Source organism: Lactuca saligna, chromosome 8 (assembly GCF_052625555.1).
Source record: "Lactuca saligna cultivar CGN05327 chromosome 8, ASM5262555v1, whole genome shotgun sequence".
Lineage (NCBI taxonomy): Eukaryota > Viridiplantae > Streptophyta > Magnoliopsida > Asterales > Asteraceae > Lactuca > Lactuca saligna.
The window spans coordinates 33,595,790-33,619,330 of record NC_136424.1 but is presented as its reverse complement, the minus strand read 5'-3'; the positions used below and the strand labels follow the sequence as shown (position 1 = coordinate 33,619,330).

Genomic DNA, 23,541 nt, shown 5'->3' with positions numbered 1-23,541 from the left:
GCTTCCCCATAGAATTCGTCCAACCCTTGATACAAGGCAATCCATGGCCCAAATTGCAATTATCCTATAATTACAATTCCAGTCCCTTAAGTTTAATTAATCTCTTTTAGTCACAAAACTAATTACCAATTAATTATTGACTAATATTAATTAAACAATATGATTTCTCCTTTAATATATTATTCCCATAATATAATAAATCATATTTAATCCTTACTCTCCATAATTCATCCTATCAAGTTGCTTTGGTGAAGGCAACCCAAAAGGACCATGCACCATCGGGTCAAGTACATACCAAAATATTTATGGACTTAGACACTAATCCAACAGTCTCCCACTTGGATAAGTCTAACAACTATTCTGCGTATGACTTCAGATCCTGATCTGCAATCGTAGCTTTCCAAAGCCGCTGTCAACTCTGATCATATCAGATACGCGTGTTCTTAGATAAGGGATCATATATTCCTCCATTCTAGATATCGTATGAGATATGATTTCAAATCATTCTCTTTGTACTACTTCTCGATTTCCGATTTTTGACGACAGACTAATTGAACAAATCAAATTAGCCCTAGCCCGGCCGAGCATTTACGTATGTCATCACTAAACCATCGAGGGGCCCAAAGATATCGCTTTTATCCTACCTTGGACAAAAGGAACGGATAAACTTTGATACAATGCTCGCTTGCACTCACTAACCAAATCACACACAACAATATGTTTTATAACACCAAGTTACTAGTGCGTTTACATATTATCAATGTACAACCGATTAGCAAGATACAACTCACACATCTCGGTTTCAAGAATATAAGATGTTATCGTCTCACTAATCACTCGAGATAGTGATCCAAGTGAGCGTGGGTTTAATCCAATGCTCAAATCATATTCATAAGCACTCATGAACGTTGCAGCAAACATTTGCTTATGTCTAATACTCTTCTAGACAATCCACACACCAATTCACGACAGTCTTCATTCATATCTACTTCCAACATATGAACGACTGTGGCCCGTTTGAATAATTCGATTATTCTTAATAAACTCAATTATTCTGGAAATCAAAACATGCAAAGTGAAACACAAGAATAATACTAATCCCATATGGCCTCAAACCTTTGAGTATAAACAAAACACGTTTTATTTATCACCATATCGATTACTCATTATTTGTCGTTTCGAGTAATCAACTTCTTACTTGAATTATTACACTTGTCCCATGCTCCTAGCATGCACACAATGTTTACCTATGGTTCTTACTTTTGTGAAATAGACAAATTGAACACATTTCCAATCATTCTCATTTTACAACTCCAAATCCATTTTCTTAAGTGTAAGAATATCAAATTCTCGCTACTTATAGAATATGATAGATTCTAACACTTTATGCAACGATCCTATCGTAATGTCACTGCACCAAGGTCACAAAGACTATTGCCAATGATATTAAAAAGTCCTCTATCGGAGATTGTTACAAGACAATTCCTTAGATACGATGTCTCTCACTCAAAGTACATTCCTTTGAACATCCTTTTGCATAAAGGTTTCTAATCTAGACATAGATTTTCAATATTTACTTCCCAATATGGACACGCTTCCATATTTTCCATATGACAACTAATTTCTTAATAGAATCTTATCTATTCGTAATGATGTCGATATTGTCCATCCAATATGGAAACATTTCCATAATTTCCAATAATATACTTCCAACTACTCACAAGCGACCAATCCTCGTCGAACTTTGGATTGTCCTTTGATAGTTGTTTAATTATTTTAGTCAAAACCGATTTTAGTCCCTTTTCCCTCTAAATGCGCTAGACATTTGGAAAATTTTAGAATGGTAAAACATTAAATCATTTGCAATCGATCCTATACTCGAAGCGTATGGGACATGATGCATAATGTTTTATTTGCTATGTTCTCAAAATTCGAATTGTGAAGAAGAATGTCGTAATCATAATCGAAATTTTAAGAACACACTATGTACCCTTGACTAAATTTATTAACATTCCACAACCTAATCCTTTAGATTTGAAATGAAGCATAATATTCTCTCCCTTAATTATAGCAAAACAACTTTTCAACTCTTATAACTTTGCAAAGTATGACTCTTGTTTTCTATAATTAATATTGCCAACTATGCAATACGTGCCTTAATAATCATACAATCATAACATTTATGCTCCCACTATCATGATGATTATTATAAAACATAACACTTATGCTCCCACTAGCTTCGACATGTATTCATAAACATCTTAACTTTCAGAAAAACAATACTTATTGAATTTCTTAAGTTCATGTTTCTAATACTTAGTGCTTTGATAATCTTTTATCAAGGCTTCTTGAACTTGTACACCTTTGCCTTTGATAGTTGATATGTGTGTCTAAACAATTAAGACTAATTGCCAAACTTCACAATTCAAATTATGGAAAGGGATACCGTAACCATGATTGAATTCGAGAATGCAATTTTACAATCACTATCTTTTAAAATCTTTCTTAGTGAAAGCATTTCCTCACAATCATTTTCATGAAGGAGGAAATCTTATGACACTTAGATTTAAACGGTGTATGTGTTCCTATCCATGTGAATTTGTTAAAACTAAAGTTTATGACAAATTCAAACTCATATGGATCGAACTTCCTTAATCTTGATTTCTTTCCTTATGGTAGCACAGCTGCCCACCACGTCTTCCAAGTAGTTAAGCAGCTCACCTTTTCCTATCAATGTACTTTCCATTGATCAAGGTCCTTGCCTTTTATGCATTCAAATGAGAACTCATAGGACTCACATGCATAATTAACTCGATTGGATTGGCACAGAAACAAAATAATGTCTTCACGATAGGTTGTAAACCTCAACTCGTGTGCTAGTGATGATCAATAAGGTTTATTTGATTTGTTCTTGAAACCTTTCAAGACCATTAAGACTCCCACTGACTCCTTGACATATAAGATTCTCTTGTCAATAAACATTTGTTGACAACCAAATATTCAAGAGTTAGTGTAGCTTTTATCAAAACACTTCATAAATTGGTCTTAGTTGGTCTCTGTCTTATCCACGACATCACAACTTTCCACAATTGATGAATGTTATAAACCTTCTTAATACTATTCACTCAATGTCACAATCTTGACTTTAAGACTTGTTTTGGAACGAAGTATGATTGACTTCTTGATTTGACCATTTCTTCAATCTTTGATTCCTCTTCTTGGACATACAATTGTACCAAGACTCACTTAGAGGATCAATTGAGATATGGTTCTTAATCATTAAGACCTATCATAAAACTACTCTCCCTTCTTCTTAGAATGGAGAAACTCTTATCTTTCTGCCTACTTGATTCTTCTTATTCGTTTTGCTATTGATCTAAACCCTTTAATCAATTCAAAATTACACTTAATCTTGTAAGTGTAATCATATTTACTAAGCCTTTAGTAAATCATGACGAATATCTTTGTTACTCTTATGGTGAACTTGATCAACACACAACTTTGTGTACTCGATCTCCTAGTCCTTCACTTGACACTTTGTCAATGAGTTAGTCTAATTTCCAAATATGAAATTTCTCATTCATCGTACAACCAAGTTGCGTGATTCCAAGTTTCTGTCCAATTGAAACTTGGGTGATGAGAAACTCTCCCTATTTGGTAAATTCTTGACATTTCCATAACTAAGAATCATATCCATTCGTTGTAGAAATATGCAAACATCAATTTTCATAACGATTTCATTGCAAGGAAGTAAACAAATAAATAAATAAGTCAAACAAAATTTATTTTATTTATAAAAGCAGTGGAAAAACATTTGTCCTTACAATGCAAAATCTATTGAAAACTATGTAAAAGAAAATTTCTAACAACTCTATCATAACTATCTAAGCTCAAAATCCAATCTTCAAGTCCATGCGATCAAGATCCATCTCTTGTGATTAGATTCATCTTGCTCTCTTATCAAGCTTCCTTTCTTTTCACCGATCCTTCAAAACATTCAAATGCAATCTTATCACATCATGTTATAAGAATCAATGAATAGGAACTTAATGGAGTTAGATAGTGGATTCTTACCTAAAGCGTAGTCATACTTTTGACTCTCCCATCTCTTAGATCTCTTAGGTAAATAGGACAGCTTCGTCTCCAATGCCCCTTCTCTTGGTAATAAAACCAAATTGACTCCTTTGGAACAACACATGGAACTACTTCAGACATCGCCTTTCTCTTATGATCAAACTTTTCGATCATTGCATGTCTTTCAGTGCGATCGTCTATATCCATAGAGGTCTTGAAGGCAGATTCACCAATCAACTTTGCTTTTCTATAGTTCCAAACCATTGCTGATTCAGCAGCAATAAGCATATAGGTGAGATCTATAAGGGTCACGTCGTGGTTCATCATATAGTACTCTCTTACGAACTCACTATATGAGTTAGGAAGTGACTGAAGAACTCAATCAACAGGCATCTCTTCACCGACAACGGGTCCCAACATTCTTAACCTATCAATGTGTGACTTCATCCCTAGGACGTGTGCACACACGGACTTTCCTTCTTTACGTTTACTTGCCAAAAGGGCTTGAATGATATTGAACCTTTCAATTTTACAATCTTGTGGGTTAGGGAGAATAATTGGAGGAGGAGGAGGAAGTGAAGCATGATTTCTTGTTCCTCGATCGAATGGTGGAATATCATCTTCATGTGGAATGCTTGTTCCACGGGACTTGAGAAGACCATAGTTGTCGAACTTTGACATCGGGAGAAAAACTGAATTCAAGTTAGTTGATTGATTGAGTCCTTGGTAAATCACCCAAATGAAATTCCAAGGCTAGGACCCAACACAATATCCTACAACTCGGGAGAGGGATGCCGTAACCCAAATTGCAGAACATTTGAAGGTAAGTGAATGACGATTCACTAATTTCCACCATGAAAAACGAAAAAGAAATTTAAGTTTTAAATCTATGAAAACTCCTAGATCCTTTAAGATTCATTGAACATTTCAGTGGCATGTTTAAATCTCGATATGCCCCTCTTGTTTGTGACTGGGATGCCGAGGATCACAAAGCGGGTGTGAATAACCATGCAAACTACATGGTGCCCTCACATGTTACAATCACCTATTCGATGTGCCGGTAAACCACACACGCTCCACCGAACTATGACAAACATTGAGTCACCCTTTGCTACCTTTTCTTAGAACCATTTAGTGTGCCGGTAAACCACACACGCTCCACTAACGTCTTCGCAAGGGCACAAAGTGTAATTTCATGGAATTGCATCAATTCACTTTTGCCTAAGTAACTAAGATTGGGAATTTAAAAAACAATTAGTTACTTGGTATTTCATTATACTTATAATGGAAGGTTTCGTCCTATCCTACCCGTTCGGCTAACGACCCTCCACTAGTCAAGAGTGCGGTGGGTAAGAGTGGATACCCATTCAATCGCCATTTTATAGGCAATTTCCTTAAACACCCCTTATAGACCAGCTTCGTGAATGAGGCCTACTAACGGTAAGACTGACTTTTAGTTATACATATATATAATGTTAGACCTTTAATGTTATATATAGTATAGGGTGTATTTTATACTTTTAAAATACTATATGGTTAACTTTAACAATTACACTTTTAATTCAATTAAAAGGTTAACCTAAACTTTTATGGATTTATTAAATCTCTTTTAATTATATACCTTAATTAATTAATAAAATCATAAGGGTGTGATTTGAACTTTTTCAAAACAATACAAGAGTTTTAGAATTTAACATTTCTAATTAACCTTTTAATCAACTTTAAATTCCAAAACTTGAGGGCAAGTTTTGAAACATTTCAAAACATTAGGGTTTTAACTATTTAAATTTCAAAACAACAAAACTTTTGGGGTTCAAATTTAAACTATAAAACCTAAAGGGATTAATTTGAAACTATTCCAAACTTTGTCAAGAATATTCTAGATCACATAATTCAAATAAGGCAATTAACTATAATTGGTGGTTATCTAATTAGATCTAGTTCAAATTCTTGCAAGATAATGATCAAATAATTTCCATAACTTAACATATATCAAATAAGGTAACAATTATCTAATTAGATGACCAAAATCTTTTATTTTGACAAGGATAATCATAAGGGATTAACAAAATTCGAATTTTATTAAGTTTAAACAATTATGGTAATTATCCTAAGTCATAATAGGTAAAAATCCCGAAAATCTGCCTGTCTGACGAGTTGACTCGTCGAGTCAGTCTTGGACTCGTCGAGTCTGCATGGACTTGGCGAGTTCAGCCATGGACTCGGCGAGTCCAGCCTCCAGAATCCAAAAAATCGAATTTTCCAGTTATATTAAGCATCAATACAATAGAAACCACTCTAGGCTCTGATACCACTGATGGGTTTTGGTCATAAGACATCCTATGTGCTCATACAAACCCTAATGCTTGGATCTAGGTTTCTCTATTGTACATGCCTTGAATCCAAGACTATAAACCCTAATTCTAGCATACAAGTAATCATATTAAATATGTAATTAGGTTTAAGATCATACCTTGATTGTTATGTAGCAATAACAATCCCAATTCCTCCTTGAATTGACTTTGGAAGGCTTAGAGTCACAAGTGTCACTCCTCTAATGGCTCACAAACACCATAAGCAAGAGGATGAAGAGGAGAGAGGTTGGAGGTTGCCAAAACCGTGTGTAAACCCTTACAAGAAACTTAGCCACGTTTTTGAGCCTTAAGGGTGTTGGATAAGGTGTCTAAGTCCATAACTATTTCTGGTATGTACTTGACCCGACCCGACATGGTCCATTTGGGTTGCATGGCACCATGCAATTGGATAAACTAAATGAGAGAAATAACGCTTGGAGATTATTAATATATTATAAGTTCTAATATATTAATAATATTATTTGATTAGTTTGATCAAGAATTAATTTAGAATTAATTAAGTGATCAAAAGATAACTAATTAAATATATGGGTTGATTAAGTAAATCATCCATATCTTGTATAGTGGGCTAAAAGGCTCCATGGATCATCAAGTTGGGTTCCACCCATAGGATGCTCCATGGATGCTCCATGGGAGTTACAAACCCATGGGTCATGGAAATGAAGAGTCATGACACATTAGGGTTTAACCCTAGATGTGTCAACACTATATAAGGAATATGATCTCCTCCCAAATCGGTTACACTAAGCAATAAGAGGGCTTGGCCGATTTTGAAGAGTGTGTATTCTCTCATAAGTTCTTCCAAGAGCATTTGGTGTTGTGTGAAGCATTTGAGGCATCACCACTTGAGGTGCTAGGCTCACAAGGTTTCAAGGAACACAAGCAACAACAAGGTAAGTTATTCTATCTATACTTTATGTTAAAATTGTTCCCCATGTATGCTAGATAGGAATATAACCTTGGAATTCAACTTTGCATGACAAATTAGACAAACATAGATCCAAGGTTATTAGGGTTGCATGTACACTTAGGAAGTGTTAGAATGCTCAAAACCCATCAGTGGTATCAGAGCCTAGGCTTGTTTGTTCTTATTTGCTCTTAAAAGTTGAAAACAGAATCGAAAATTTGCTGTCTGCGATCGGACTCGTCGAGTCTATTGGGGGGACTCGTCGAGTCCATGTGTATCTTCAACGAACTCGGCGAGTCATGTTCTTGCACTCGGCGAGTAGGGTCGAATGAGTGCAGAATTTCGATTCAGTTGCTGGAAAATGAATTAGAAACATTACCCTAAACTGTTTTAGTAAATGTAAACTTGTTTTTGGTGGTGTAATGTTTTGCTAATTCATTTACAACAACTAGTTATCAAAATTACAAAGTTTTATGTAATTTTTGATTATGTTCATATTCATGTTCTTGTTCTTATGATGTTTTAGATGATCATAGGAATTTTTGTAACTTATTTGGTAGTTTAATTCTTGATCATAATGTGTTTTAATGGAGTTCATAACTTATCCTTAAGTTATGGAAAACCAAGAGTCACACTTGAGTTAAAACCATTAAGAAAACACAAGAGTTATAAAAATGAAGAGTCTTCATTTTATGACTCTATTAAACTCATAAGTTACAAGAAATGAAAAGTTTTGAAAGTTACAAAACTTGCCCTCAAGTTTTGGAACAAGTAAAGTTAAGTTAAAACTTTAGTTCCAACCCCTAGAATTTTAAAAGTTAAAATTCAACCCTTATACTTATATTATGATGATTTAATAATTATATATATATATATATATATATATATATATATATATATATATATGTATAAGAACAAGTCGTCTTACCGCTAGTACGCCTCATTCACGAAGCCGGTCTATAAGGTGGGTATAAGGTTGTTGCCTATAAAATGGTGACTTAATGGGTGAATATTCTCACCCACCGCTTGCTTGACTGGTGGAGGGTCGTTAGCCGAACGGGTAAGAAAAGGACTTATAAACTCTCATTCAAAGTATGATGAATATATATAAAGTAACTAAATGCTTATTAAATTCCCAATCTTAGTTACTTTAGGAAAAATGTGAATAAGGTGCTAATCCATGAAATTACACTTTACACTTTGTCTAAGTCGTTGGTGGAGCGTGTGTGGTTAACCGGCACACTAACTTGGACTTAACAAGGTAGGTAAAGGGTAACTTAAGGTTTATTATAGTATCGGTGGAGCGTGTGTGGTTTACCGGCACATCGATTGAGTGATAAACTTTAAAGGTACCAAGTGATTTGCATGGTTACTTCACACCTCGTTTTGTGATCCTCGGCATCCCAGTCACAAAACCTGGAGGGCACTCCCGAGATTGAAACATGCCTTTGAAAAGTTCATTGGATCTCAAATAATCTAGGAATTTCTAAAACCAATAAAAACTAAATATTTATTATTTCGGTTTTCGTGGTGGAAATTGGTGAATCGTCATTCACCTACCTTTCAAATATGGTATAGCTTAGATTACGGCATACCTCTTCTAAGTTATATTATATTGTGATTGGGTCCTAGCCTTAATATTACATTTGGGTTTTTTATTAAGGACTCTCTTAAATCTAAACTAAACTTGTTCTTCTTTTTCAGATGTCTTCAACTAATGCTTCTGGCTCGAATCCTAATGGCTCCTTTACTCTTATGAGTCTATGTGGGAAAGTCACCTTTGATGGATCCAACTTCAATAAGTGGATCAGAAACATCAGGATGATTACTCGCTACGAGGACAAAGAATATGTCCTTGACAAGGAGCTTAAGGAAATTGACGAGTCCACTGCAACTCCCCAGGAGATCGCTGACTTTCATACTCATGAAAGAGATGCAACCAAGGTGGCTTGCATCATGTTAGCCACCATGACAGCTGAACTCCAAAAGTCTTACGAAGACTTCTACCCTTATGAAATGCACCAAGATTTGATGGAAAGATACCATCAAAGTGCACGACAAGAGAGGTACGAAGTCATCTGCTCCATGATAACGACCATGATGAAGGACGGAGAGTCCGTCACGAGCCACATGCAGAAAATGCAAAGGTATGTGGATCGGTTGCTGAAGCTAAATGTGAACTTCCCTGAGGAGCTTGCAATAGATATCATTTTGCACTCCTTACCATCGTGCTATGATCAATTCCGCATGACATATCACATGAACAAGGAAGAGGTCACCCTCAGCAAACTTCAGGGACTTCTCAAGACCGCAGAAACAGGTCTTAAGGGGAAGTCGGTTGCTATCACTCCTACTCCAGAAACAACTCCGGTCTTGGCAATCGGGCAGAGTCGAGGGAGGAAGAGAAAGAGATCTTCAAAGGGTACCAAGGCTCGGACCCTTGATGGCTCTTCTTCAAGTGGAACCAAGAAAGGTTTCATTACTCCTTCTTCTGACCCAAAAGAGGCTGAATGCTTCTATTGCCACGAAAAAGCTCATTGGAAGCGGAACTGCCCAAAGTACCAGCAAGATGTGAAGGATGGGAAAGTCAAACCCAACCATGCAGGTATTTACACTATCATTTCTAATAACTCACCCCATTCGAAATCTTGGGTCCTTGATACAGGTTGCGGTATTCATATTTGTTGTGACTTGCAGGGACTAGGAAGAAGTGAGAATGTGGAGCAAGGAAGAATAAACTTAATCATGGGGAATAGGAAAGTTACACCTGTCACCAAGATTGGAGTTTATACTTTATCGCTAAGTAGTGGGTTAAATTTAGATTTGAATAAATGTTGTTATTCGCCAGAAATGGCAAGAAATATTATTTCCTTTCATGCATTGTACAAACAAGGTTTCACCTTTTCGTTTGATAATGAAGTTGGTTCGATTAATGCTTTCTTTAATAATGTACTTTATTTTAAAGCATTACCTTGTGATGGTGTGTATGAAGCTGTATCTATTGTAGATAACTTAGGAAATAATGTTTTGTGTATTGATTCTACTAATAATAATAACTTGGATAAAGCATCGTTATGGCATTGTCGTCTTGGACATATAAGCAAGAAACGCATAGGCCAACTCCAAAAGGCTGGAGTCTTGGAGTCGTTTGACCTAAAGTCAAATGATAGTTGCGAATCATGCTTACTTGGAAAAATGACAAAGTCACCCTTCACAGGCTCATGTGAAAGGGGTGAAGGTTTGTTGGACCTTATACACACGGATGTGTGTGGACCATTCAAACATGCCACAAGAGATGCTAATCGTTATTATTTGACTTTTACCGATGATTACAGTAGATATGGATATGTCTACTTAATCAAGCATAAGTCAGAGACTTTCGAGAAGTTTAAGGAATTTAAACAGGAAGTCGAGAATCAATTGGGCAGGAACATTAAGATGCTTCGATCCGATCGAGGTGGTGAGTATCTTAGTTCAGAGTTCCTCGACTATCTAAAGGAATGTGGGATTGTCTCACAATTGACACCTCCCAGGACACCGCAGTTGAATGGTGTGGCTGAGAGGCGTAATCGAACCTTGTTGGACATGGTTCGTTCCATGATGAGTCGAGCTTCGCTACCAATCTCATTCTGGGGGTATGCCTTAGAGACTGCCGCCCATATCCTCAATCTAGTCCCTACAAAGAAAGTTGCCAAAACTCCTCACGAGATGTGGACTGGTAAAGTACCTAAACTAGACCACATCAAGATTTGGGGCTGCGAGGCTTTCGTGAGACGCGAGACTCATGATAAGCTCGAACCCCGAAGCGAGAGGTGTATTTTCATCGGCTACCCACAGCATTCCTTTGGTTACCTCTTCTACAGACCTAGTGACAACGTGGTCTTTGTAGCAAGAAGAGGAGTCTTTCGAGAGAGAGAGAGAGAGTTTACAAGCCAAGGAGACAGTGGGAGGCAAGTTGATCTTGAAGAAATTCAAGAGTCAAGTGGTGAAGGAACTTCAAACTCTAGCCCTCAACTTGAGGAGGTAACTCCTGTTGAGCCAATTGACGAATCTGTACCTCTGAGACATTCCACGAGAGTTAGGAATGCACCTGAGCATTACTATGGATTCCATATTACTGCAGAAGGTGAGACACTTATTAGTGATGAGACACTAGTAAGTCATGATGACCCTAACAGCTACGAGGAAGCCATGGCGGGCCCCGAGTCTGCTAAATGGAAAGAGGCTATGGATAGCGAGATACAATCCATGTATGACAATCAAGTTTGGAACTTGGTTGAGAATGTACCAGGTCGAAAGACTGTAGGGTGCAAATGGGTCTTCAAAAAGAAGACCGACATGGATGGTAAAGTACACACTTATAAGGCTAGGCTGGTTGCAAAGGGCTTCTCTCAAATTCCTGGAGTGGATTATGATGAGACCTTTTCTCCGGTAGCCAAGATTAAGTCTATTCGGGTTCTGTTAGCCATAGCCGCATTTCATGACTATGAAATTTGGCAAATGGATGTCAAAACCGCTTTCCTTAATGGGAAGTTGGCTGAAGATGTTTACATGAGTCAGCCAGAGGGTTTTGTCAGTAACGAGTACCCTAATAGAGTGTGTAAGCTTGAGAAATCCATTTATGGATTAAAGCAAGCACCTCGCAGATGGAATCTTTGCTTTGATGAAAAGGTCAAGGAATTTGGCTTTTCTAGGAGTGAAGATGAATCTTGTGTATATGTCAAGGCTAGTGGGAGTATAGTTAGCTTTTTGGTGTTGTATGTGGATGACATACTACTCATAGGAAACGACATTCCAACCTTGCAGGAAGTAAAGTCCTGGCTTGGAAAGTGTTTCGCTATGAAGGACCTTGGTGAAGCTACCTATATTTTGGGGATAAGAATCTTGAGAGATCGGAGTAAAAGACTAATTGGACTTAGTCAAAGTACCTACTTGGAGAAGATTCTGAAGAGATTCAGAATGCAAAACTCCAAGAAATGAGAGTTGCCCATCCAGAGTAGCGCCAAGCTGAGTAAGACACAAAGCCCTAGCACTGAGGCTGAGATAGCAGAAATTAGTCGATTACCTTATGCTTCGGCTGTAGGTTTGATCATGTATGCTATGACGTGTACTCGACCTGATGTAGCCTTTGCCTTGAGCATGGTTAGCAGGTTTCAGGGGAACCCTGGCAAGGCACACTGGATTGCGGTAAAGAATATTCTCAAGTACCTACGAAGGACTAAGGACTGGGTCCTTACCCTCGGTGGGAGTGATAACTTGAGAGTTGTAGGGTATAGTGATGCTAGCTTCCAAACTGATAGGGATAACTTCCGCTCTCAGTCGGGCTGGGTCTTTACCCTAAATGGAGGAGCAATTTCTTGGAAGAGTTCCAAGCAAGAGACAGTGGCTGATTCTACTTGTGAATCAGAGTATATTGCAGCTAGCGAAGCAGCAAAGGAGGCGTTATGGCTGAGGAACTTCATTGGAGACCTTGGAGTTGTACCAGCTATTAAAGAGCCGATGGAAATTTTCTGTGATAGTGAAAGTGCTGTTGCCTTAGCCAAGGAACCAAGGGATCACGGGAGATCCAGACACATTGACAGAAAATATCATTTCATCAGACATCGGATCGAAGAAGGACTCCTCGTGGCAAAGAGGGTATCATCAGATGAGAATCCGGCAGATCCCCTTACGAAGGGACTGACTCGGGTTAAGCATCTCCAGCATGCTCGGAGCATAGGGCTGAAGGATGATATTAGATTTAGTAGTTAGATAATCTTGAAATTTGTAAAGTGTAATTGACATTTGATGATGAATAAAAGTGTTTATTTATGAGTAAAGTGTTGCTATCTCTTGTCGATCGTTTACTATATTTCTTTTGCATGTTTTGACTTCCAGAATAATTTTGTTTGGTATAACATATTATTCAAACCTCCACAGTCGGTCATATGTCGGAAGTAGGTATGAATCAAGACTGTCATGTTTGATTGTAGAGGTCTGGGACAAGGCTACAACAATCATGAGTGCTCATAAGTTCTGAGCATTGGACTCAACCCACGCTCACTGGAATCACTTCATGGAATTCTATCTCGAGTGATCGTGAGACGGTAATATCATATAAATCTTTAAACCTAGAGATATGATTTGTTACTTACGAGTTGGTTATGCATTGATTGTACGAAAAACGCATTGGTAACTCGATGTTATAAAATCGTGCTCTTATGTGTAATTCAATAAGTAGTAGAACAAACATATGAGTCGAAGTTTATCTGTTCCTTCTTGGATTAGAAGCTGATATCTGGGCCCCTCGATGATTTTGTTTTGACCTATGTACCGGGCCCGGTCAGAACTAGATTGATGTGTTCAATAAAGTTTTTTGTCAAACAAATCGGAAATCGGGAAACAAATGTTGGACAATAAGTAAGACATTGTTCCATGTATTTGTCCGACTGATATCTAGAACGGAGGATTATATGATCACTTATCTTAAATGGCGTACCATCATCTTCTCAAGTTTCGAGAAACCTTGTAAAGAGCTACGATTGCCGATCGGTTCCTGAAGTCATACTTGCAGTAATAGTTACTAGACTTATCCAAGTGGGAGACTGTTGGATAAGGTGTCTAAGTCCATAACTATTTCTGGTATGTACTTGACCCGACCCGGCATGGTCCATTTGGGTTGCATGGCACCATGCAATTGGATAAACTAAATGAGAGAAATAACGCTTGGAGATTATTAATATATTATAAGTTCTAATATATTAATAATATTATTTGATTAGTTTGATCAAGAATTAATTTAGAATTAATTAAGTGATCAAAAGATAACTAATTAAATATATGGGTTGATTAAGTAAATCATCCATATCTTGTATAGTGGGCTAAAAGGCTCCATGGATCATCAAGTTGGGTTCCACCCATAGGATGCTCCATGGATGCTCCATGGGAGTTACAAACCCATGGGTCATGGAAATGAAGAGTCATGACACATTAGGGTTTAACCCTAGATGTGTCAACACTATATAAGGAATATGATCTCCTCCCAAATCGGTTACACTAAGCAATAAGAGGGCTTGGCCGATTTTAAAGAGTGTGTATTCTCTCATAAGTTCTTCCAAGAGCATTTGGTGTTGTGTGAAGCATTTGAGGCATCACCACTTGAGGTGCTAGGCTCACAAGGTTTCAAGGAACACAAGCAACAACAAGGTAAGTTATTCTATCTATACTTTATGTTAAAATTGTTCCCCATGTATGCTAGATAGGAATATAACCTTGGAATTCAACTTTGCATGACAAATTAGACAAACATAGATCCAAGGTTATTAGGGTTGCATGTACACTTAGGAAGTGTTAGAATGCTCAAAACCCATCAAAGGGTTCTTTATATAGTTGGGCTATTAGGGTTATCTAACAAGTAAACCCTAATTTGGATGCTTAAGCCCTAAGCAACCCATAGACTCCTTTTAATAAAGCCCTTGGACGATTTCCTTATGGGCTTCCCCATAGAATTCGTCCAACCCTTGATACAAGGCAATCCATGGCCCAAATTGCAATTATCCTATAATTACAATTCCAGTCCCTTAAGTTTAATTAATCTCTTTTAGTCACAAAACTAATTACCAATTAATTATTGACTAATATTAATTAAACAATATGATTTCTCCTTTAATATATTATTCCCATAATATATTAATAAATCATATTTAATCCTTACTCTCCATAATTCATCCTATCAAGTTGCTTTGGTGAAGGCAACCCAAAAGGACCATGCACCATCGGGTCAAGTACATACCAAAATAGTTATGGACTTAGACACTAATCCAACAGATAGTGAGGACATTATGTCTTTTACGCAAAATCGTTATTAGTCTCTATCCTTTATTTTTTTATAGAACAAAAAATAAAAAAATATGTTCCGCTAGATATGTTTGGACAAGATTCTAGAGTTTTATTTTTATTTTAATTTTAATTTTAGTTCTGATGTTTGACCAAATAGATAAGTCAAGATACCGATCTTTATGTAATTTTAATTTCTCAATCATATAATTTGTGTATATCGAAATTTACAGAATGCGGACCCTTATTTAGGAAGATAATGGCTTGAAGTAGTATCAACGATAAATCAATATTCATGAGTCATGGAAACGATTTTTATACTAGATTTTGATTCTCTTATCCTATTATAGCATCATGCTTTCATGTTTTAGGTAGAGCTGAAAGTGTGATGCTATTTCATGCATAAACCAACATGATAACTCACAATCAAGGGTTGATTTCATGTTTTAGCATTCCCATAATTGATACTTTACAAATGACCATTTTCTCCTTGGACCAAAATTGTAAAAAGAAAAATACTATAAGGATTAAATTTCTAAAAGTTTCATATTTTTTGTTTTAAAACATATTATATGATATCATTATTGATCCTCAAGTTATCTTGCTATTTCATATATATCTTTTTGATCATATGTGAGTTGAAGTCTTCTGATACTGCTTATGTTCATTGAACCTCTATATATTTTAACTAACAAATTTTACTTATTACAAGCTTACTTTGGGTCGACAACATGCAGGGTTGGAGCAATAGATGCAAAAAAAGTGTTGCAATGATGGAATTATGTATCCAATTCGTTATTTTATAAGGGTTAAACCAAAAAATAGCATCATACTTTAATCTGTTTGATTTTTGTAATGTATGAGTTTGTTTATTCGATCTTCCTTAAGAACTATTGCTTACCTAAAGCTTTCCAAATAATTAAGTAGGTTTGGACCGAATGTTACTTTTATGTTTTACTCATGTCAGATAATATAAAATAGAAACTTACTTTTAATGATTTATTACATAATAAATTTTTAATTCTATTTAAAATTAATATCTGTGGGTTCCACGAGTTTTAAATAGCAATATACTTAGTTTTCGACTTTTGAGTCCAAAGATGTATGATTCGAACTTTAATTGTGAAATCATCCTTGATTGAGTCAATTTCCTTTATAGGAGTAATATGTTCCATTGTACCTTGCAATTAAAAAATAATTGTTTTGTTAACAAAAATGTTAAAATATAAAAAGAAAAATCGAAAGCCATTGATTTATTTATTTATTTATTTGTCTTAATTGTTAATTGGCATTTATCAAAACATTTTCAAGTTAGGGGCAATATGGTCGTTTTGGAGTAAACGAAGTGGAAAAGGGTAACATGACAGTTATAAAAAATAAAAAACTATATCATAGACTATAGTAGAAGTTTTATTATTCAAAATACATAAAAAAAAAAGTAGAAATAGCAATACACATTGAATTTTTTGTTATTCAGAATACATAAAAAAACCAAATAGATTGATTGATTATTATAGGTCAGATTTTATTATTCAGAATACATAAATAGCAGAATTTTATTATACAAATTGATTGATTGATTTATTTGTCTTAATTCTTAACTGCGATATATCAAATACTTATCAAGTTAAGGGCAATATGGTCTTTTTGAAGTAAAAGAAATGGAAAAGAGTAAGATGACAGTTATAAAAAATAAAAAAGTATATCATACACTATAGTAGAAATTTTTTTATTCAGAATACATAAAAAAAAAGTAGAAATAGCAGTATACATTCAGTTATTTGTTTTCAAATTAAGGGCATAGATTGATTGATATAGCAGATTTATTATTCAGAATACATAAATAGCAGATTTTATTATTCAGAATACATATATAGTAGAATTTTTATTATACAAATTGATTGATTTATTTATCTGTCTTAATTGTTAACTGCGATATATCAAATACTTATCAAGTTAGGGGCAATATGGTCTTTACATATATAGCAATATTTTTATTATACAAATTGATTGATTGATTGATTTGTCTTAATTGTTAATTGCGATATATCAAGCAGATGAAGTAAGATCGATTGTTTTGAAATGTGATGTCATATCTGTTGAAGGGTATAATGATTATTGTTTTCGAATGGTATGTGTTCGATTGGTTATTGGGTTTGTATACAGGGATCGATTTTAAACGGAGGTTAAAGATTGTGGGAACGAATAACTGTTAAATTCGATGTTTTCTGGAACGAAGCCTTGGTTATTAAATGAATCATACGAAGGATCTGTTATTTGATTTTGGAATTGGGGCGAATAATCGAACGATTTGGAGTTGCGAATTTGATTTTGAAAAGCCAATCAGTTGGGTTCGCATATGAAAACAGATAAGTTTTGATTTTGGATTCGCAATTGGGTTAATTGGGTTATTGATTGAGGGACGATTCGTGAAGAAAAATGCGAAGTCAAGAAGGACTGTGAAATGTGATTTGTTCAATATTGGAGTCAAATGCAGTTCACGTGTAAAAGCAAAAATGTTCGCATTTGGTAATACAAATCAAAATTGGGTTTCGCATATGAGGTTGTATGGATTGGGGTTAAAGATGCGAAAGTGATTATGGTTAATATTCATTTCGCATTTGGTGAGACAAACAACTTAAATGCGAATGAACTAAAAAAAAAAATGACTGGAACATGCGAAGAAAGAGGGTGAATGAAGAATGCGAATTTTACAGTAGAATGCGAATTGGGGAAGAAAGCTAAGAATTTCGCATTTTTATTATACAAATTGATTGATTGATTGATTTGTCTTAATTGTTAATTGCGATATATGAAATACTTATCAAGTTAGGGGTAGAGAGGGATTAAAATTATTAATTTTAGATAAAGATGGCAAACTCACAAATAAAACTTCCAATGTTGTTTATAAGGAAGTTTTTCGAAATTTGTAGCCAACTTTTTTGTAACGTCGTTTTATTCAATTTTAGGTGATCACACTTAATCTATCATATTACTGTATTTTTTTATAATTACGTATTGTTGTATTTTATGTTAATTTCATTACACACATTGGTATTGTATCATCTGCATATGTCCAATTAGAATGATGAATAAAAAAAAATAGTTTTCAAAAATCTTCATTCCTAATTAAATACTTCCCATTTAGTTAGTAATTAAATAATTACCAATAAAAAAAATTATTTAAATATTCAATATTACAATTTATAAGTTATCAGAATTATTGATATAATATTTTATTAAATAATTAATTTTTAAATTCAATTCAAAAACAGCACCCGTGGGTTCCACGGGTTTTAACCTAGTTTTCATTCAAACAAGAAACCATCAACCAAATCTCATTAACCAACAACCAAACAACTACCGGTTAATAGGTAACCCTAATTTTCATATTTTTATCAATCAAAAAGGTTTTTTGCTAATTATTTATAAACAACATATCAACAATATAAATTGGTTAAATTTCTTTTTCCTATAACATAAAACAAGAAACTTTAAATAACTGAAATTTATAAATACTCAAAACTCAAACATTAAACCGAAAAAATTATTTTAACCATTTGCTACATAGACTTAGAAGCATGACAAGCCTTAGCTGTTTCCTTCAACACAGCACCAACAATGGCAGCCTGTTCAAGACATTCAGCCTTATGCAACGAATCCATAAGCACAACACACGTATTCAAATACACATTACACCCTTTCATTCTACAATCCTCAAACAACAAATAAGCATCCATAGCTCTATTCGATACACTCAACCCTTCAATCATAGTATTATAACAACCCGAATCCGGGATTCCACCACCTTTCTTAAACCTCTCAAACAACCGATTTGCCTCGATCACATTCCCACTTCTCGCAAGCCCACTAATCATTGTGGTATAAGTCACAACATTCGGTTGCACCCCTTGTTTTTGCATCTCTTGCCAAAACACAAATGCTTTATTGAATTTTCTGATTTTACATAATCCGTTTATGATAATTCCATAAGTGATTCCATTTGGTGTGCATTTTAAATCCTTCATTGAGTTAAAGCACACAAGTGCTTCATCGATTTCTTCCGCTTTCACTAATGCATGAAGCAAACAATTCCATGTGTAGATATTTGGTGTTAGCCCTTTTTGCATTAATTCTTCCATGATTAAATACGCTTCATCGATTCTACCTACTTTTCCAAATCCATCAACAAGAGAACTATAAATTATCACGTTTAATTCAATTCCTTTTGATTTAGCTTCTTCGAATAACATATAAGCTTCGTCTAATTTGTTTATTTTTGCAAGCCCATCGATCACGGATCCGTATGTAACAACATTTGGTGGATGACCTTTGGACTTCATTTCTTCTAGAAGCTTATATGCTTTGTTGACTTGACCTGATTTACAAAATCCATTGATAAATGTGTTGTAAGTAGGTGTATCTAGAACACATCCTTGTTTCTTCATGTTATGGAGTATTGAATTTGTTTCTTTTGAAAATCCTGATTTTATTAATCCGTGAAGTAATATGGAATAGCTTCGAGCATCTGGGGACATGTTGTGAACCTTAATTTCTTCAAATAAAGCTCGACCTTTTTGTGTTTCACCGGCTTTAAAAGTGGAATCCATGTAAGTGTTCAACAGGGTTAAATCCGGAATTATACCTTTTCGAATCATTTCTTTGTAAATCTTATGACCATCTTCCTTTCTTCCTACTTTAAAAAAGTTTCTTATTAGAGAAGTGTAGACTACTGGATTTGGAGTCACATTAGCATCCAACATTTGTTCATATAGTTTGTAAGCATCATCGACTCTATTCATTTTCCCTAATCCTTCTATAAGAGAGCAATAAGTGTAACCATTTGGAGGACAAAGTTTGTGATCCATTTTTTCAAAGATTAAACACGCTTCATCTAGTTTTTGAGACTTACAGAGTCGATCGATCATTATGTTGAGAGTTAATATATTCGGATACAATCCAGATTCTTTCATGGATTCTTGAATTTCCAAAGCCTTTTCAAGATTCTGAGATCTACAAAGGGTGTCTATGAGGATATTGTATGTTGACAAATTAGGGGATGCGTCTTTTTTCATTTCATCAAAGAGCTTCAAAGCCTCATTTACTTTCCCTTTTTTTCCAAGACATGTGAGGATGCAATTATATGCAACAACACTTGGGATTGAGCCTTTGAGTCTTTGCTTCTCGAGTAGCTTAAATGCTTCATCAAACTTTCCAGCCATTCCATAACCCATGATCATGGTGTTATAAGCATATGCACATGGGACTCTTTTTTTATGCTCCAATTCATCGAATAACTCAATAGCTTCATTAAGCTTATTAGCTTTACATAGCACACCTATCATGCTAGTGTATGACACATCATCAGGCATGATTCCATGAGCTTTCATTTCATGAAAAAACTTCCAAGCCATGTCTACTTTTCCAGCTTTACCAAAAGAGTCTATACAAACATTATATAGAACAATATCTCCATCAACATATTTACTTCTCATTTCATCTAAAAGAGAAAGAGCAGCATCAAGTCTACTTTCTCTTGCAAATACACGTATCACAGTTGTGAATAGATGCACGTGTACTTCATAGCCTAACTCTTGCATTTGGTGAAAGAGAGTGAGAATGAGATCAGGTTCATGAATGGTTGAAAGAGCTCCTATGAGAGTTGTGTAGGCTGAAAAAGCAGGGCGAAATTTGAATCTTCTCATGAGTTGGATTAAGTCATAAGCTTGTTTTAGTTTATGATTCTTGACACAGGTTAGGATTAGTTCAAGAGATGTGGTATTAGAAGGGCCAAAACCTGAAAGATTCATTTCTTGAAAGACTTGTTCGATTTGATCAAAGTTGTTGCTTTTTGCCATAACCATGAGAAGGGAGTTGTATGCTTCAGGACAATGGGGTTGATTGCTTTTCTTTTCTGCCCATTGAAAATAGTTTAGTGCAAGATTGACATCTTTTAGTTTCCTTAAAACAGAAATGACCAAATCACTTTGTGTGCTTCCATTGTATGTGGATAAAGCTTTCTCTAAAGATGTTCCCCATGGAGCACTTTCCAAGATTTGGCATACATTATCCACTTCTTGTCTTTTTCCATTGAATTTTTCAATGTGTTCTTCATTAATGCCACTTGTAGAAGAAAGAGCTCTTTGTTGCAGATGAGAAAGCCCTATATATAAAGATAGAAACCTCTCACATAGAATAAAAACATCAGAGGATTTTGAACTAGAGGTTAATAATTTCCCTGCAGCAGGCATAAATAGTGATTAGCAAATAAACCCTAGCTTCATAGAAAAGAAAATGATAAGATCATGATGAATTGATGATTGATATGATATGCTTGACAGAGTTTGCTCAGGATAATGCGGTTAAAAAAAGAGAAATTTGTTAGCAATTTATACCTCGGCCTGTAAGAAGTGTCTTCATCCTTGCACTCAGTTGCTTCTACATAGCCTGTTCTTCAGAGCTCCCATTCCAATTCTGAGAAGTCATGAAATTTGGAACTCTTAAGTCTTAACTAAATACAGAAACATTGCAACAGAAATCATTACAGCTTAGAAGAATAGGCACATAGAACAGACGCGTACATGATGACAAACGACATAAAATGAAATCTAGGACCAATTTCAACAATTGACGCAATTCAGTTGTGAGCAATCAACATTCAACAAGTATGAGCAATCACACACAGATAACGCATAATCAATTAAAATACGCAATGATTGCAATCATTACCTTACATCAGGTTTTCAAACGCCAAGGTATAGGTGTATCGCACTATCGCTATAATTGTAATCACTACCTTGCAGCAAGTTTACAGAACACTAAAAGAGAGTATACACTTGATGACGATTATGTTAGGGTTTCGATAGCAATAAATAACTTATATGAGATTTTAAACAAAATGATGAAAATCAGAGGGGCATGGAGGCTGATAGAACATAGAAAGCATACTCAAAGCTGCCGGAAATTACGCAACATGTTTTCGCTACGGCGGAGGTGAATGAGGTCGGTGATATTAGCCGGACTAACTGGTGTCTTCCAAGTTCCAACCAGGGCCGAGGAGAAGAGTCTGGTGGTAATGGGCTACTTTCTTGGATTTAGGGTTCATTTTCTAACTAAACAAATGTTACGCAAAGCCCACTTTAGACCGTAAGTTGAATATTGGTGATAAACTCCGGAAAATCTAATTAAAATATAATTTTCTCTACTTTAATTTTTAAATATTACATTGATATTTTATAAAACTTTAAAATATCATTTGAATAAATTTTTACTTTAATATTTATAAACATTATACATCTCTTGTAAATAATATATCTCTAAACCAAGAGACGAACCCTCATAGGTACCACAAGGATACATATATGTTGTATTTGTGCAGTACGAGTAAATAAAAGTTATATTTGATATTCTTAAAGTTTCCTCTGCAACTCCAGTATGATTTTATTCATATCTGCTTTCTTGGTTGCCAGCAATATAGTACGTGATTGTCTAGTTTGTAGTGGTGGTCGTGGTTGTGATGCTGATAGGCTATGTCTCGGCATCTCATAGTCTGTGCTTATGTGATGGAGAAATCATGTGTGACATATAAAGGGAAAAGCCAAGGTGATGGTGTGAAAGATAATGCATTCTCATATGATAACGAAGGTAAATCATCGTTATTAATTCAGACGGGATGATAAAACTACCACACGGCACGTCGGTCATCTGATATCATTACTAACCTCTCTATGTGCCTATTATCATCCTATTACAATTTCAAACATATTGTCAGCAACCAGTGTCGGCCCAAGCCCAGGGCGAGCTGGGTCACGGCCCAGGGCAGCAAGGTATAGTGGGGCATCAACTGAAAGCCTGTTTTAATGTTATTGTATAGTGGGCTTCAGTAAAATATGAAGACAGACAGGAGGCGGGCAACCTAATTACACAACACAGACGCATATCGCCTCTTCAATTCATCTTCGTCTCTTCGATCTAAAGCACACTTGACACGCCAATTCACCAAAGATGAAGAACACGAAGTGTCGGGGGCATCGAATGGAGAGAATCAGGGGACCGTTACAGTTTACACCCTTGGCTATATCGATCGACGATTCGAAGATCGCCCACAAGTCATCGCGCTCCGCCTCTCTCGCTCTCGTCCACATTCGAAACTCGAAAGTCCACCTGAAGACTGAAGTCCTTTCTCTCGTTACAGTTTACACCCTTCAGCTTTCAGCCTTTCTCTCGCCCTTTCTCTGGTTAGCTTCTTGCATTCTCCTATGTTCTTTCTTTCTGAATCGATCTCTAGTCCTCTACTATTCTAAAGCTGTAATAGTTTATCTATTGCAACAAATCTATTGTGTTAAAGTGAAGATTCAAAGGTGCCAAATT

General features: G+C 35.5%; 1 protein-coding gene across 3 annotated transcripts; it reads right to left on the bottom strand.

The window, feature by feature from the left end:
* Positions 1-18,687: 18,687 nt before the first annotated feature.
* LOC145011114 (Tetratricopeptide repeat (TPR)-like superfamily protein) lies at positions 18,688-22,241 on the bottom strand. Of its 3 annotated transcripts, none has more exons than XM_078969752.1 (3): positions 21,906-22,241; positions 21,567-21,645; positions 18,688-21,409 (listed from the first exon to the last, which is right to left on the bottom strand). In XM_078969752.1, the coding sequence occupies exons 2-3, from the start codon at positions 21,589-21,591 to the stop codon at positions 18,735-18,737; spliced, it is 2,700 nt and encodes an 899-aa protein (XP_078825878.1). In that variant the 5' UTR covers positions 21,592-21,645; positions 21,906-22,241; the 3' UTR covers positions 18,688-18,734. The 3 variants fall into 3 exon arrangements, with proteins under 3 accessions (XP_078825878.1, XP_078825877.1, XP_078825879.1); XM_078969751.1 differs by having other exon boundaries at positions 21,901-22,240; XM_078969753.1 differs by having other exon boundaries at positions 22,120-22,230.
* Between the last annotated feature and the right edge of the window lie 1,300 nt (positions 22,242-23,541).